The sequence below is a fragment of the Muntiacus reevesi genome, chromosome 10, assembly GCF_963930625.1.
Source record: "Muntiacus reevesi chromosome 10, mMunRee1.1, whole genome shotgun sequence".
Taxonomy (NCBI): domain Eukaryota; kingdom Metazoa; phylum Chordata; class Mammalia; order Artiodactyla; family Cervidae; genus Muntiacus; species Muntiacus reevesi.
This window is the reverse complement of record NC_089258.1, coordinates 61,487,010-61,500,728: the sequence shown is the minus strand read 5'-3', so window position 1 is coordinate 61,500,728 and position 13,719 is coordinate 61,487,010. Positions and strand designations below refer to the sequence as shown.

The 13,719-nt window shown below is 47.0% G+C and overlaps 1 protein-coding gene and 1 non-coding gene across 3 annotated transcripts in view; one reads left to right on the top strand and one right to left on the bottom strand.

Annotated features, from left to right (window-relative positions):
- The window catches only part of MTMR7 (myotubularin related protein 7), a 98,855-nt gene that overhangs the window by 19,470 nt on the left and 65,666 nt on the right, over positions 1–13,719 (bottom strand). For both annotated transcript variants that reach the window (XM_065901554.1, XM_065901555.1), the window contains exon 7: positions 4,261–4,393. In XM_065901554.1, coding sequence (XP_065757626.1) covers positions 4,261–4,393 — 133 coding nt within the window. The remainder of the gene's footprint in view (positions 1–4,260; positions 4,394–13,719) is intronic.
- On the top strand, positions 11,735–11,807 carry TRNAK-UUU (transfer RNA lysine (anticodon UUU)). Its single transcript has one exon. It is a non-coding gene; the product is annotated as a tRNA-Lys (tRNA).

Below are 13,719 nucleotides of genomic sequence, written 5' to 3'. Positions count from 1 at the left end.
TCATCGGGCCTTTGTTCCCGAGCTCTGGCCCGGCTCCCTTCTGACTGCCATCAGCTGAGGCTTGTATCTCTGTCAAACAACTTGCTGAGAGAACACCCACCCGGCCCGGCCTGTAGTTTATTAAATTATGTTTGATGAACTTGTGCTGAGTGGACACAGACCATACCACAAGGGCCTGCGCTTCTCTGCCTCTGAAATTCTGCTTACTTCACATCTCTTGAATAAAGGAATTAAGAAAAGCCACCCGCGGGGAAGCAGTGCGTGCACGCTAAGTCGCTTCAGTCGTGTCCCACTCTTTGCAACCTCATGACTATGGCCCGCCAGGCTCCTCTGTCCATGGTGGGGATTCTCCAGGCAAGAATCCTGCGAGTGGGTTGCCATTTCCTTCTCCAATTTAAATATGTAAATAAATTTAACTTTTCAATTTTGAATTTTAAAACTATCAAAATGGTCTTTTGAGGTTTTAACTTACATTTCTTTACTTCCAGGAAGAATTAGCCATCATGTCATAAAGTAAGGAGGTGAGGGGGGAAAAGTATCAGATGAAAAGGACAGCGGGGCTGAGACCTGCAACATTAACTCTGGGCAGAGAGAAATATTTAGTGGGAATCTTGGGGCCAGGTGTGTTCCGTGAAAAAGCATTTTCCATATATAATGGAATATTACTCAGCCATTAAGAAGAATGAAATCATGCCATTTTCAGCAACACGGATGGATCCGCAGAGTGTCATACTGAGCGAAGGAAGGAAAGGCTCTGTGAAAAGCACTTCAGACTTAACTCAGTTATAGCCGCTACGTAACTGAGGGGGTTTTTTCACTGGGAGGTGGGAATGCCACAAAACAGTTTGGTGTTAAGAACTTAGAAACCAACGTTAACGTTCAAGGGCTTCCCTGGGGACTCAGTGGTAGAGAATCTGCCGGCCAGTGCAGGGGACACAGGTTCAATCCCTGATCCGGGCGGTTCCCACATGCTGTGCAGGGACTAAGCCCATGCACCTCCACTAAGGACCCCATGCTCCAGAGCCCGGGAACCGCGACCGCCGAAGCCGGCACGTCCTAGGGCCCGCGCTCCACGGCAAGAGAAGCCACCGCAGTGAAACTGGACTGCAGCCTCCGCTCTCTGAAACTAGAGAAGCGCCCTCACAGCAGCAAAGCCCCAGCGCAGCCAAACAAATAGGACATCCGATCAATGAGCTCTGTAAAAGGACCCACACCGGACGTGAACTTGGTCCTGGAGTTCAGTTTCTGATGAAATCTCCTGCCACTCTTGCTCAGACAGGGATTATACAGGGGCAGAACGCAAAACAATGTTTCATTTCTGTTATTCAGAATCTGTTCTGGTAATATCAATAACCCTGAGAAGAAGATAATAATCATCAAGGGAATGCATTCTTCCCCTTTCTACCAAGTGACCAGCAGTAGAAACCTCCCAGTCTCTCTGATGCCACAACTATTGGAAGGAGAAAAAGCCTCAAAAGGTGGGTCTGATTGCATCACTTCATCAGCTGAAGCCTCCACGAGTGGTTTATAATTTACTTGGCGAAAACAGATAGCTGGACATCGGTCAAGTCCCCTGAAAGGCATCCAGAGAGCTGTCCTCGCTTACGGGGCCACCGCAGAGCCAGGAAAGTGGTGCAGAAGAACCATGGTCCCCAGAGGAACACAGGCCGCCCTCTCTCTGCAACTCCATCAGTTTACTGGGCCTCGAGAAACAGCAAGTCAGACCACAGGTCTGAGGGCAGGAGACAAGTTCCTCATAAGAAACCAAGTAAATGCTCCTTTTAAAACAAAAGCCAGACTGCCATGTGACAAGCACTCTCGGGAGTCACCTTACACATGTAAGAAAATGCGTGCGTGCTGAGTCGTTTCAGTCATGTCTGACTCTGCAACCCCACAACTCTTCATGTCTCCTGCACTGGCAGGCGGGTTCTTTACCACTAGCGCCACCTAGGAAGCCCTGAAGAAGATACATTTTTTCTTTTGAGAATATACAGCAGAAAATACATATTCTCAAAAGTCAGCTTATGAAATTACTAAAAAGCATACGTTTTTAAAGATTCTGCTCATGAACACTCTTCATACTAAAATCAGGCTACTCTATCAATAATAGTACCAAGCTGGTCCAATTTGCCAACTTCTAAAAAGCACAGCTTATAAGCAGGGACAGGCATACCACCCACAAAAATCTCCAGAAGTTGATGAAGCGCGAAGCCCAGAGCATGCTCCCGTCACCTGCTGCTATTTAGTCACTAAGTCATGTCTGACTCTTTGTGACTCCATGGACGGTAGCCCACCAGGCTCCTCTGTCCATGGGACTTCCCAAGCAAGAATACTGGAGTGGGTTGCCATGCCCTCCTCCAGGGGATCTTTCTGATCCAGGGATCAAACCCACACCTCCCGCACTGCAGGCAGTTCTAGACCATCTAAACCCCCGGGGAAGCCCTCCTGTCACCTAAGACAACAAAGTTCACGTGGAAAAGAGATGGAGATAGCTCTGGGGCCATGATTATTCTACAGATGCAAAGTGAAGGTGACTCGGCTGTGACCAGCTCTTTGTGACCCCATGGACTATATAGTCCATGGAATTCCCTAGACCAGAATACTGGAGTGGGTAGCCATTCCCTTCTCCAGGGGATCTTCCCAACCCAGGGATTGAACCCAGGTCCCCTGCATTGCATGAGGATTCATTACCAGCTAAGCCACCAGGGAAGCCCTGGTTTTTTACTAATGCAAAAAGAGGGTTTTTTCCTAACCATTCAAAGGTTCCATTTTAAACTATTTGCAACCAGGGGCATCAAACTGTGGACTCACAGAACCATCAGGGCTAGATGGGTCCACAGAAATTATTAGTCCAATAGTTTCATTTTATAGCAGGTAACAAAGCCTCAAAGAACGTACATGATGCATTTAAAAGCTTCATAATGACCGAGATGACCTCAGGATCCCAGGAAGGACAATGGAAATCAGGCTTGTCTGTGACACTCAAGTTCCTCCAGCCTCACCACTAGGTTCTCACTACATCCTGCTCTTGCTAAGCAGGGAAATTAAGCAGAGAACTGAGAGCACATGGGTATTCTGAGAAAAAGGTAATTCAGCATTTCCTTTGTCCCTTTTCACTCCAGGCCCCCTATTTCCCTTCAGAGAGGACTGCCCACCCCTTTCCCTCACAGGCATCATGCTCCCCAGGGCATCACCCCCTAGACGTGGGAGCAGCATAGCATTTACAGCCCCTCCTGGCCCCCAGGCGGGCTTCTCAGGTGGCTCAGTGGTGAGGAACCCGCCTGCAATGCAGGAGGCACAGGAGACGCGGGCTTGATCCTGGGTTGGGAAGAACCCCTGGAAGAGGGCAAGGCAACCCACTCCAGTATTCTTGCCTGGAGAATCTCATGGACAGAGGAGCCTGGTGGGCTACAGTCCATGGGGTCGCAAAGAGTCGGACACGTACAAAGCGACTGAACACTCACACACACTGGTCCCCAGGCACAAAGCTGTGGGTTCTGCACCCTCCTCTTTCTCTTCAGTTCCCCCAAGAGCTAGAAGTGGTGGACATGGCGACAGACTCCCCCTTGGGCCTTGACGCTCACAAGGGCATAAGCAGTCAATGCAGACGGTCTTGCTTGAAATACATGATTTCTAGCAATGAGCTCATGGCTGGTGTGGCCACGCAAATAACAGCTCTGCATCGCACCCCCCAGCCCTGTGACTTCGCCTCCCCGTGAGTCTGGAAGCCCGTTTGCACGTGTCTCCTGGTGCTCGCTGCTGGGGGTGGAGGCAGGTGGAGGGGCTCCGCTGCAGCGACTGCTGCTGATGGAAAGGACAACCACCACCCTCAACGTCCTTCTAATGGCTGTTCAAGCACTGGGATTCTGTTTATGAAACTCACGTCCATACACGAACAGTTGACGACTGCTTTCAAGGCAGGATTGCTTTATCTCCACATGGTCTTGAATGGGGGCCAAACTAGTACGAGGGAGACAGAAAATATATCCCTGTGCACACTTCTCTCTGGTGTACCACGGGAGAGAGGCTGACAGCTAATGGCCACGTGACAAAACCACTCCACCACGACACCAACAATAAGAGAATGGCTGTTACATGTGTAAAGAGTCCCTGAATTTTTAAACTCTTCCCAAGTGATCCCACCCCAGCGAACGTCATGGTAAAGAACAATTTTCACATCAACAGACTCTCTTATTCCACTTTGGCATCAAAACATTTAACTGCATTTTTTTCAGTGCTGTGCATAAGGAAATGGTTTACCTTCCAGCATTTTCTGCAGACTGTTCCTCATGACATGGATGTTCTCTATCCCGATAAACTGAAACTTGATATTGGAATAATTGTCTTCGTTCTCATAGCCTTTCCCTGCAGCACGATTTGCCATCGCATTAAGCTGCAGTGGGCAGCAAAACAGAACAGTCACCAAGGATATTCATGGAACAATCACAACACGTCACGGCTATCCGTAAGAACATTCAACACGGCGTGCAGAAACATGTGTTCGATCCCAGGACCACGGTGCTGGGCTGGGTGTCTACGGATACCTGGGCTGAGCCTATATTCAACAACGTCTGTTTGTCGATGAGGGAACATTTTCTGAGCTGGGAAGCATCCTAGAGATAAGCCCATCTGGAGATGCCTTCTGCAGCTCCCAGGGTGGGATCCGTAGAGCCAAGCTGTCCCGATTTAACACCAAATGTGACAGCCTTGGCTGGCAGAAGAGCACCACCAGCAGATACAGTTGGCAACATAGAGCTCTTAAGTGAAATGTTTATATCTTCCAGTATTAGAATGCCAATGAACACATCAGTGTAGAGGAAGGGCGATGTCATTCTAATTTGCCTAGGGGAATCAACCAACTCAACCTTTGAGGGAGAGAGAGGACCAGTGGGTGCTACGTCTCCAGAGACACTTCCTCCAGCCACCCTTTTTCAATCTCCTGAGAATGGTTTTTAAAATCACATTCATTTACCCACAACTTCATGCATAAGAAGTGGCAGCTCTTAATGCAAACTGGGTTCAACGGTAATGGACTTTGAAGAAATTCATGATGTAAACATCTGCCGTATTCCTGTGTAACTAAGGTCAAGAAGGGGACAAGTCCTGCCTTAGCTGATAAAGACACATTTCTAAAATGAATGTATTATTGCTAACACTTCATTCTTTCAAGTCAACTAAGCGGGCCATCACATCCTAGACATCCATATTCGCTGACCGTTCTCTCCCTCTGCCCACAAAGGGCAGGAGGGCTAAAGCCCAGGCAGAGAACTTGGCCCCAGAAAAGTATCAGTTTTTAGGACCACAATGCAGTATTGGGAGGATATTAACACTTTCCGAAAATCAAAGTTTATAAAGCCAAGTTAAGTTAAAAACACAGATAGCCTTTGACCCAGATCTCCTATTTGTGAGAATCTGACACTATGTACAATACCAGCACACAAAGATGGATGTCCAAAAGTGTTTGCAACCTTTTAAAAAATTAATTGATATTAAAAAACTGAAAGCCTATGAATATCTCCATAGGGCAATCACTGGACAAATTATGGTATATTCATACCCTGGACTACCAATAGGATCAAGGGATACAGAAACAATGATAGAGACAGAAATAGAGACGTATGGGCATCCCAGGTGGCGCTAGCAGTAAAGAATCCGCCTACCGATGTAGGAGACACAAGAGACTCAGGTTCAATCCCTGGGTTTGAAGATCCCCTAGAGGAGGAAATGAAAACCTGCGCCAGTGTTCTTGGCTGCAGAATCCCATGGACAGAGGAACGTGGCGGGCTACAGTCCATGGGGTCACAAGGAGTCAGACACGGCTAAGTGACTGAGCGGGCACACATAGAGATGTAGAGGTATTGGGGGGAGGGAGAGGAGAGAGAGAAGAGGGGAGGTGAAGGAGGGAAGACTGAAAGTGTCACATGACACGTGAAGTGAGAACAGTAAGCTCCGGAATAACATTCATACAAGTATCCCATTTTTTGTAAAAGAAACCAAGCTACAGACGTGTGGTTATGTTTATGCATGCTGAACCAAGCAGGATACAGATGAATAGAAGGCTACACTGATTTAGCACCATCACAGCAGAAAGACAGAGGTGTCACGTGGCTGGGGCGCCCATCAATACCACTGTGTACCCTCCTCTGGTCTTTGTTACAGACCAGACATGCTAAGTTTATAAATTAAATAACAGAAATAAAATGTATGAGAAGTGAAAACTAAAACAGCAGAGGCAAGTCCCTGCCACCAAGGGCTCCGGCTGGCAGGCTCCTCACTTTGCTGCTCTGTGACTCAGCTCACGTGACATCGGCTGGGGCACGACTTCCCTGGAAGTGTTGTTTCCAATTTACAAAAAGAGCATCCCTTTTCTCCCAGGCATGCTATGAGAATAAAGGGTTTAATCTTAAGGGAAAAAAAAGTAATATTAAGTAATATTATTTTAAAGACAACTTATATTCATGCCTTAATTTTTTACTTTTTTAATTGAAGGATAATTGCTTTATAGAATTTTGTGGTTTTCTGTCATACATCAACATAGTAGGATATTTTAAAATATCTTAAGGGGAAAACTTTTCTAAAATTACCTAAAGACGTTTTGCTTTTGAAATTGTGCTATTATAAATGGACTGCAAGGAGATCAAACCAGTCATTCCTAAAGGAAATCAGTCTGAATAGTCATTGGAAGGACTGATGCTGAAGCTGGAGCTCCGGTACTCTGGCCACCTGATGTGAAGAGCCGACTCATTAGAAAAGACCCTGATGCTGGGAAACGTTTAAGACAGGAGGAGAAGGTGATGACAGAGGTTGAGATGGTTGGATGGCATCACCAACTCAACAGACATGAGTTTGAACAAGCTCCAGGAGATGGTGAAGGACAGGGAAGTCTGGCAGTCCATGGGGTCGCAAAGAGTCGGACACAACTGAGTGACTGAACAATTATAAAAATACCACTGCTCTGTATAATTATTTTCCAAAGTTGCTGGCTTATTCTTTACCACAAGCTTCATAAATAAAGTGGTTAATAGGATACTAGGCAATATCATATAGCATATATAATAGCATATCCTATTAGGCTACATGAACCTTATGTTTATTCTGCACCTTGAATAATTCAGTCTGCTCATCGCATACCATAGAGATAACTTTTTAAACAGTGCAGTGAGTAAAAAACAAAATACTATTATTTTTAACCTATAATAAGGACCCTATGTTCACATGTTTAATAGCTGACTGCCTATGACCCAGGAGAATTTATCGATGGTCTTCTTTCAAGAGCAAAGGAAGACACAGCAGGGCCCCTTGAAATGGTGCTTCTCACAATGAACAGAAGGTGGCGATATTTAATCTATCATCCAGAGGACTTGCTCAGGGTTTCCACACATCTTACAGAACCTCTCATGATAATGGGGCACAAGCTGACCCCTCAACGCAGGAAACACGGCTGTATAATTAATAAAAAGTCAGACACTATCTTGGACCTATATGCATATTCATTCAGAGAGAGTATCTCATATTACAGAAAAAAAAAAGTCTAATCTGGTGCCCTGTTCTTTAGGGTGAGAATTCCATTTCACAACCAAAGAAACAGCTGTTCATTTCAGCTACTAAAACTTTTCAAATAGTGGGGGAAGCCCTCAAAATGTCACATCCTCTATGTTTCTAATTATATAATGTTCTTGAAAAAAATGTATAGACGTGGAGAACCGATGCGTGGTTATTTGTGATGTAACTGTTCTGTGGAAGAAAAAAAACAAAGGTCAACCTAGACAGCATATTAAAAAGCAGAGACATTACTTTGCTGACAAAGGTCCGTCTGGTCAAAGCTATGGTTTTTCCAGTAGTCATGCATGAGTGTGAGAATTGGAACATAAAGAAAGCTGAGTGCCAAAGAATTGATGCTTTTGAACTGTGATGTTGGAAAAGACTCCTGAGAGTTCCATGGACTGCAAGGAGATCAAGCCAGTCCATCCTAAAGGAAATCAGTCCTGAATATTCATTGGAAGGACTGATGCTGAAGCTGAAGCTCCATTACTTTGGCCACTTGATGGGAATAACTGACTCATGTGAAAAGACCCTGATGGTGGGAAAGACTGAAGGCAGGAGGAGAAGGGGACAACAGAGGATGAAATGGTTGGATGGCATCACCAACTCTTTGGACATGAGTTTGAGCAAGCTCTGGGAGTTGGTGATGGACAGGGAAGCCTGGCGTGCTGCAGTTCATGGGGTTGCAAAGAGTCGGTCAAGACTGAGCAACTGAAGTGAACTGAATTGTTCTGTACTTGACTATGCTACTGAACATACAAACACACATATTTGATTATATTTTATAGAGCTAAACACACACACACACAAGTACACATAAAACTGAGGAAATCTGAACAAGATTGGTGGATGTATCATTGTTAATATCCTGTATTGACCAAAACTGTACCACAGTTTTGCAAGATGTTTCCACTGGGGGAAACTGGGCAAAATGTACAAGCATCTCTACTATTTCCTACAACTGCACGTGAATCTCCAATTATCTCAAAATACAAAGTCTATTAAAAAAAAACTTCTGAGCTAAAACCACGGAGTAACTGCATTCTAGTTCTAATCTGTGCTGAAGGAACATAACAGACAACTGAAAAATGGGACTGGAAAAAGTGTCCTGTTTTCTAACCCAGGGCTACTGTGCTATTGGATCATCTTAGCATCTTTGGGTGCAGAAAAGCTCACACATGAAACAAAAAAACCTCAAGTTTCAACAAACACTTAATGAACACCTACTGTGTGCCAGACACTGCATGGAATAAAAATGTCAGTAAGAAGTGGTTCCAGCCACCACCAGCTTATACCAAGCATAGACGTGCAGGCACACAGCACCAAATGATGACCGCTGGTGGCCGGCAGGACTCCAGACGGAGCTGAGAGCCCGGTAGAGGTGGTGGCAGGCATTAGAATCTGGTGCAGCCACATGTGGCCTAGGGCATCAGGGGTAATGTTTCATGATAGAAGGAAGACTTGAGATGGTCTTCAATGATGAGGAAAGATGGAAAGAAAGGGGGAGGGCGTCCCACATGAAGCGCCGAGGAAGAGAAGAGAGGGGAGCAGGTGGGTGTCAGTGAGCCAGCCACTGCGAGCACAGAGGAAGGTTCCAGTCTGGTGGTGGCAGTGAGAGAGGAGTCTGGGAAGTTTTAGGGTTCTCGACACACAAGCTGGGCTTCCCTGGCAGCTCAGCTGGTAAAGAATCTGCCTGCAATGCAGGAGGCCTATGTTCGATTCCTGGGTTGGGAAGAGCCCCTGAAGGAGGGAATGGCAACTCGTTCAGTATTCTTGCCTGGAGAATTCCACAGACAGAGGAGGAGCCTGGTGGGCTACAGTCCCTGGGTTCAAAAAGAGTTGGATATGACTGAGCTACTCACACACACACCCCCAAGCTAATAGATGAAGAAGTTCATGATGAATTGATGAACTAGTTCTAGATGAACTTCATTCATGTCAGCAGAGGGCTACTGAAAGCCTCTGAGCAGGCTTAATTGAAAAAATTAGAGAGATTTAGTATCCATGTCAGAGAAGATCCACTGGAGTGGGCAGAGGACGTGAGCTCCACAAAGGAGCTGGCTCATCTCATTTACGACCTATGCCTATTTATGGCCTAGAACCCTGCACCTTGGGCTGGCACAGAGCAGACACTCTGTGAAGATTTACTGATGGGCTGACCGATCAAAGAAATGACTGAGTGAGGCTGAGAGGTGAACAGCCCAAGAATGTTAAAAAAAAAAAAAACAGAATCAGATTCCTTCCCTCCAATCTTAAATCATCAATCAAGCACATGGAAACCATGGAAACTCAGGCAACGATGATGATCTTCGTATCAAATTAAAGGTCAGCCTGGCGGTCACCGTCTCAGGCTTGAAGTCTAACGTTACAGCCGAGCACAAGCTGTACCTGAATGACAGGACCTGCTCTGATGGATGGGAAATGAGCACTGAAGGTGACCCCGGCAGGAGGCCCGGGCCACGCTCTAGCCTGCGGCATCAATTAATGGTCCGTCTATCTTCATCTGTATCCGGTGCCATGAAGAATCTGAACTTGCTGATACAACCAGAAAAGAAGACATGATTTTATTTCTTGCAACTACGGTCTACAACTCTGCTGATCAAAATCCTTCTTCTCTACCCCCAAGGGAAGAACTAATAGCTTTCGGATTACAATCACCATTCAGCTCAATTTACAGTCCCAACCCCGTATATGATGCAAAATTATCTCTTTCCCTCCTTAAAGGCTATTTGGACTGGTAAGGGGTTCTTTCTCCTCTTCCTCTTTCTTCTAGGCTCTGTCTTTATATCGGGGATGGGGGAGGTAGAAAGTCAAAGTGTCAGTCGCTCAGTCATGTCAGACTCTGCGGCCCCACAGACTGTAGCCCACCAGGCTCCTCTGTCCACAGGATTCCCCAGGCAAGAAGACTGGAGTGGGTTGCCATGCCCTCCTCCAGGGGACCTTCCCGATCCAGGGATTGAACCTGTGTCTCCTGCACTGCGGGCGGATTCTTTACCATCTGAGCCACCAGGGCGCGGGGTGGTGGAGAGGGTTATAAAAAGGGTAAACATCTCTTCGTAAAGCTGGAGAAGGCTGTTTTATCTCTGCTGGTCCTGCTTTTCTGGTTAACACCTGACCAGAACTGCTCTGACGTTAAGTGTCCAAACCCCAGGGCGGGTCTGTGGGCTCTTGGGGGGTGCGGATCGTCAGAGCTCGCTCACGTGGGAGACCCACCTTGGCTTGAGCCTATTCCAGGGCCCCGGCTTCCTTCCCTAGCATGTACCCCGCAGTCCCCGCAGCCAGGAACCTCCGAGGGCAGAGGGGGTACTGGACCCCCGCAGGCTGGCTCGTGTACAACTTCCCTCCTCGGCGTCCACTGGACCCACGGCCCGCCCTCCACCCTTGGCCTGCCAAACAGAGGCACATAGCCGCCCCACACGCCGTGGCTGCCCCCTTGCCCTTGCCGTGGGGCAAGTCAGGGACTCAGCCTCCGTAGACGTGACCGCCCCGCGGCCCCTCTGTCATGCACCCCCATCTTTACCCCAGATCTTCCCAGATCCCCCCTCACGGGGTGGAAACCACCTCATCATTGATTCCAGAGGGACAGAGAGACTTCCCGCGTGCCCTCCTGTTACACAGCTAAGGAAGCGCTCACACGTGAATCACAGGCCACCGAGCCACCGCGCTGCCCTTGGAGAAGCAGCCAGGACCGGGCCGGGTGTTAGCCGAGCAGGTGCCTGGCCTGCCCTGCCTCTTCGCCCTACTGCCCTCCCAGGTGCCCGCGTCAGGGCCCAGCTCCCAGGCCTGCGGGCACCTCTGGCCCCGGCTGAGCGCATACGAGCCAGCGACTGGGTCTGCAGCTCTGAGTTCCCCGCCTCACTGCAACCCTGTACAGACAGGACGACTCCCCCCACCCCACGGAGCCTGACCTGAGGCTCCCCTGGAGATCAAGACAAGTCTAGATGTGAACCCGAGCTCTGCCCTGAGTGGTGTGACCTTGGGCGAATGCCTGAACCTCTCTAGATCTGAGACCTTATCCATAAAAAAGAAAAATACTGCTCCTCATTCGCAGGAGTACTGTTAAGAGTCAAATGGGAAAGTGCCTGGCATTTTTACAAGCTCGGCAAAATCCCAGAACAAAGTAAAGTCATGAGCAAGGTTGAGATAAAAGGAGTTTGATCTCATTTTAAAATTCAGCAACTATTGGGACACTTCCCTGGTGGTCCAGTGGTTAAGACTCTGCATTTTTGATGCAGGGGACTCAGGTTCAATCCCTGGTCGGAGAATTAAAATCCCACATGCTGTGCAGTGTGGCCAAAAGATTAAAAAATAACAATAAATAAAATTCAACAACTATGGCATCAACACGAACTCCTGTCTTCTTAATGCACTAAATTCTCACAGTAACACATGACCTTTAGGGGATGACTTTTTCTTAATAGATACTAAGTTGAGCTAAGGTCCTCATGGCCTTTGCCTCCCTTGATTCTAATACCAACCAGCAACTCAGGCAGCATCTGAGGTGAGCCCTGCTCCAAGGACAAGAACGACTTCTGACCTTTCTCTATTTCATTTAAACCTACAAGCGAACCTGGCGAGGGCCCATTTGCCATGCCCACTGCCCACAGCAAACATGGACCAGGTCTCCTGGCTACCGAGAAACAAAAATCAACAGACATGATCTTTAAAAGAGCGAACGCTCTAAGCAAACAGTTTAAAACTCCCGTGAAGGTGTGTGTGTGCCTGGGCAAATAGGAAGACGGCACGACTTGTATGGGACACCAACTTTCTTTAATGGATCAGCCTCCAACTTCTTATCGCCGAGAACAAACACACTGAGTGCTAAATATACCCTTCAAATCAAATCCTTTGGATTAATTTCTTTTAAATCGGGACTACGCCTGGCTCAACAGCTGCCACATTGCCCAGAAGGTTTACATAACATAGTACACACTTGGATTGTTGGCCCTTAAATCAGCAGCCAAATCTGTTTGCCTCTATTTAAACCAGCGAAAACGGGATCGGAGAAGGGCAACCTAATTCACTTTAAAGCCCCTGTCTTTCCATCCCTTTATTATTATTGCTATAATTTGGCCAAGCCGTATATAGCATCTTAGTTCCTCAGAGTGAAAGTTGCTCAATTGTGTCTGACTCTTTGCCAACCCCACGGACTGCAGCACACCAGGCTCCTCTGTCCATGGAATTCTCCAGGCAAGAAGACTAGAGAAGGCAGCCGTTCCCTTCTCCAGGGAATCTTCCTAACCAGGGATCAAACCCATGCTCCCTGCAATGGAAGCGCAGAGTCCTAACCAATGACTGCCAGGGAAGTCCCCATCCTTCTCCGATTTTGTCTTTAGCATGTGTCTCTAAGACAGGCATTTGTGCAGTTATCTCTGACTTCAGAAATTCAGAGCAGCTCCACTAACCTGACACAAGAGGCAGAATGAAGACGAGGGAAAGTCAAGGTGAGAAGGATGATGAAGCAGAGAGAAAAACACACTTTGAAAGAGAGCTGCTGTAAAAGAGACTTTCCAGCATCTTTCGAGTAAAAAATCCTCAAGCAGAGAAGCTATTTCTCCCGCAGTCCGAAGCCTCTTCCCTGTTGTGCTTTGAGGATTTTTCTAAAAGGAAGGGAATCCTTTACCTGTCATCTACTAGAATGTGATCCGGCTGGAATCTGGTTTGTCCTTGATCTGCGTGGTTGGTCTGCCCTACTGGCATCTAAGAGGAGCTCTTCCTCACTGCCCCGCCCCGGCCCCCAAGGCCACCTGCCTGTTAGACCATCCGGGACTGTTCTGAGGTCAGTGATGGAAGACATCTAACTACGTGATCAAGACCGTGCATCACAGTATTTGGTGACATGGGGCTCAGAGAAGCAGCAAAATTGCCGGGGTCTGGGTCAACCCAGAATGAATAGTATCCAATTTCCTTGATTTCTCTTATCGGCTGTGAGTACAGACTCATGTCTGCAATTACCCACTCCATGGTAAATGAGGTGTAACATTTTGAAGCCCTTATGTTCTTTCAGCTTTTTCATGATTAAAATTTTTTTCACACTATAATTTATAAAATAAAAGTTTGTTAAAATCCTCCTCTCACCCCACAGGGGAAAAAAAAACAAAAAACACTGTTAACAGTTTAATATATATACTCTTAAACTTTTTTCAGTGCATAGAATAATGTATAATTTTTATAATA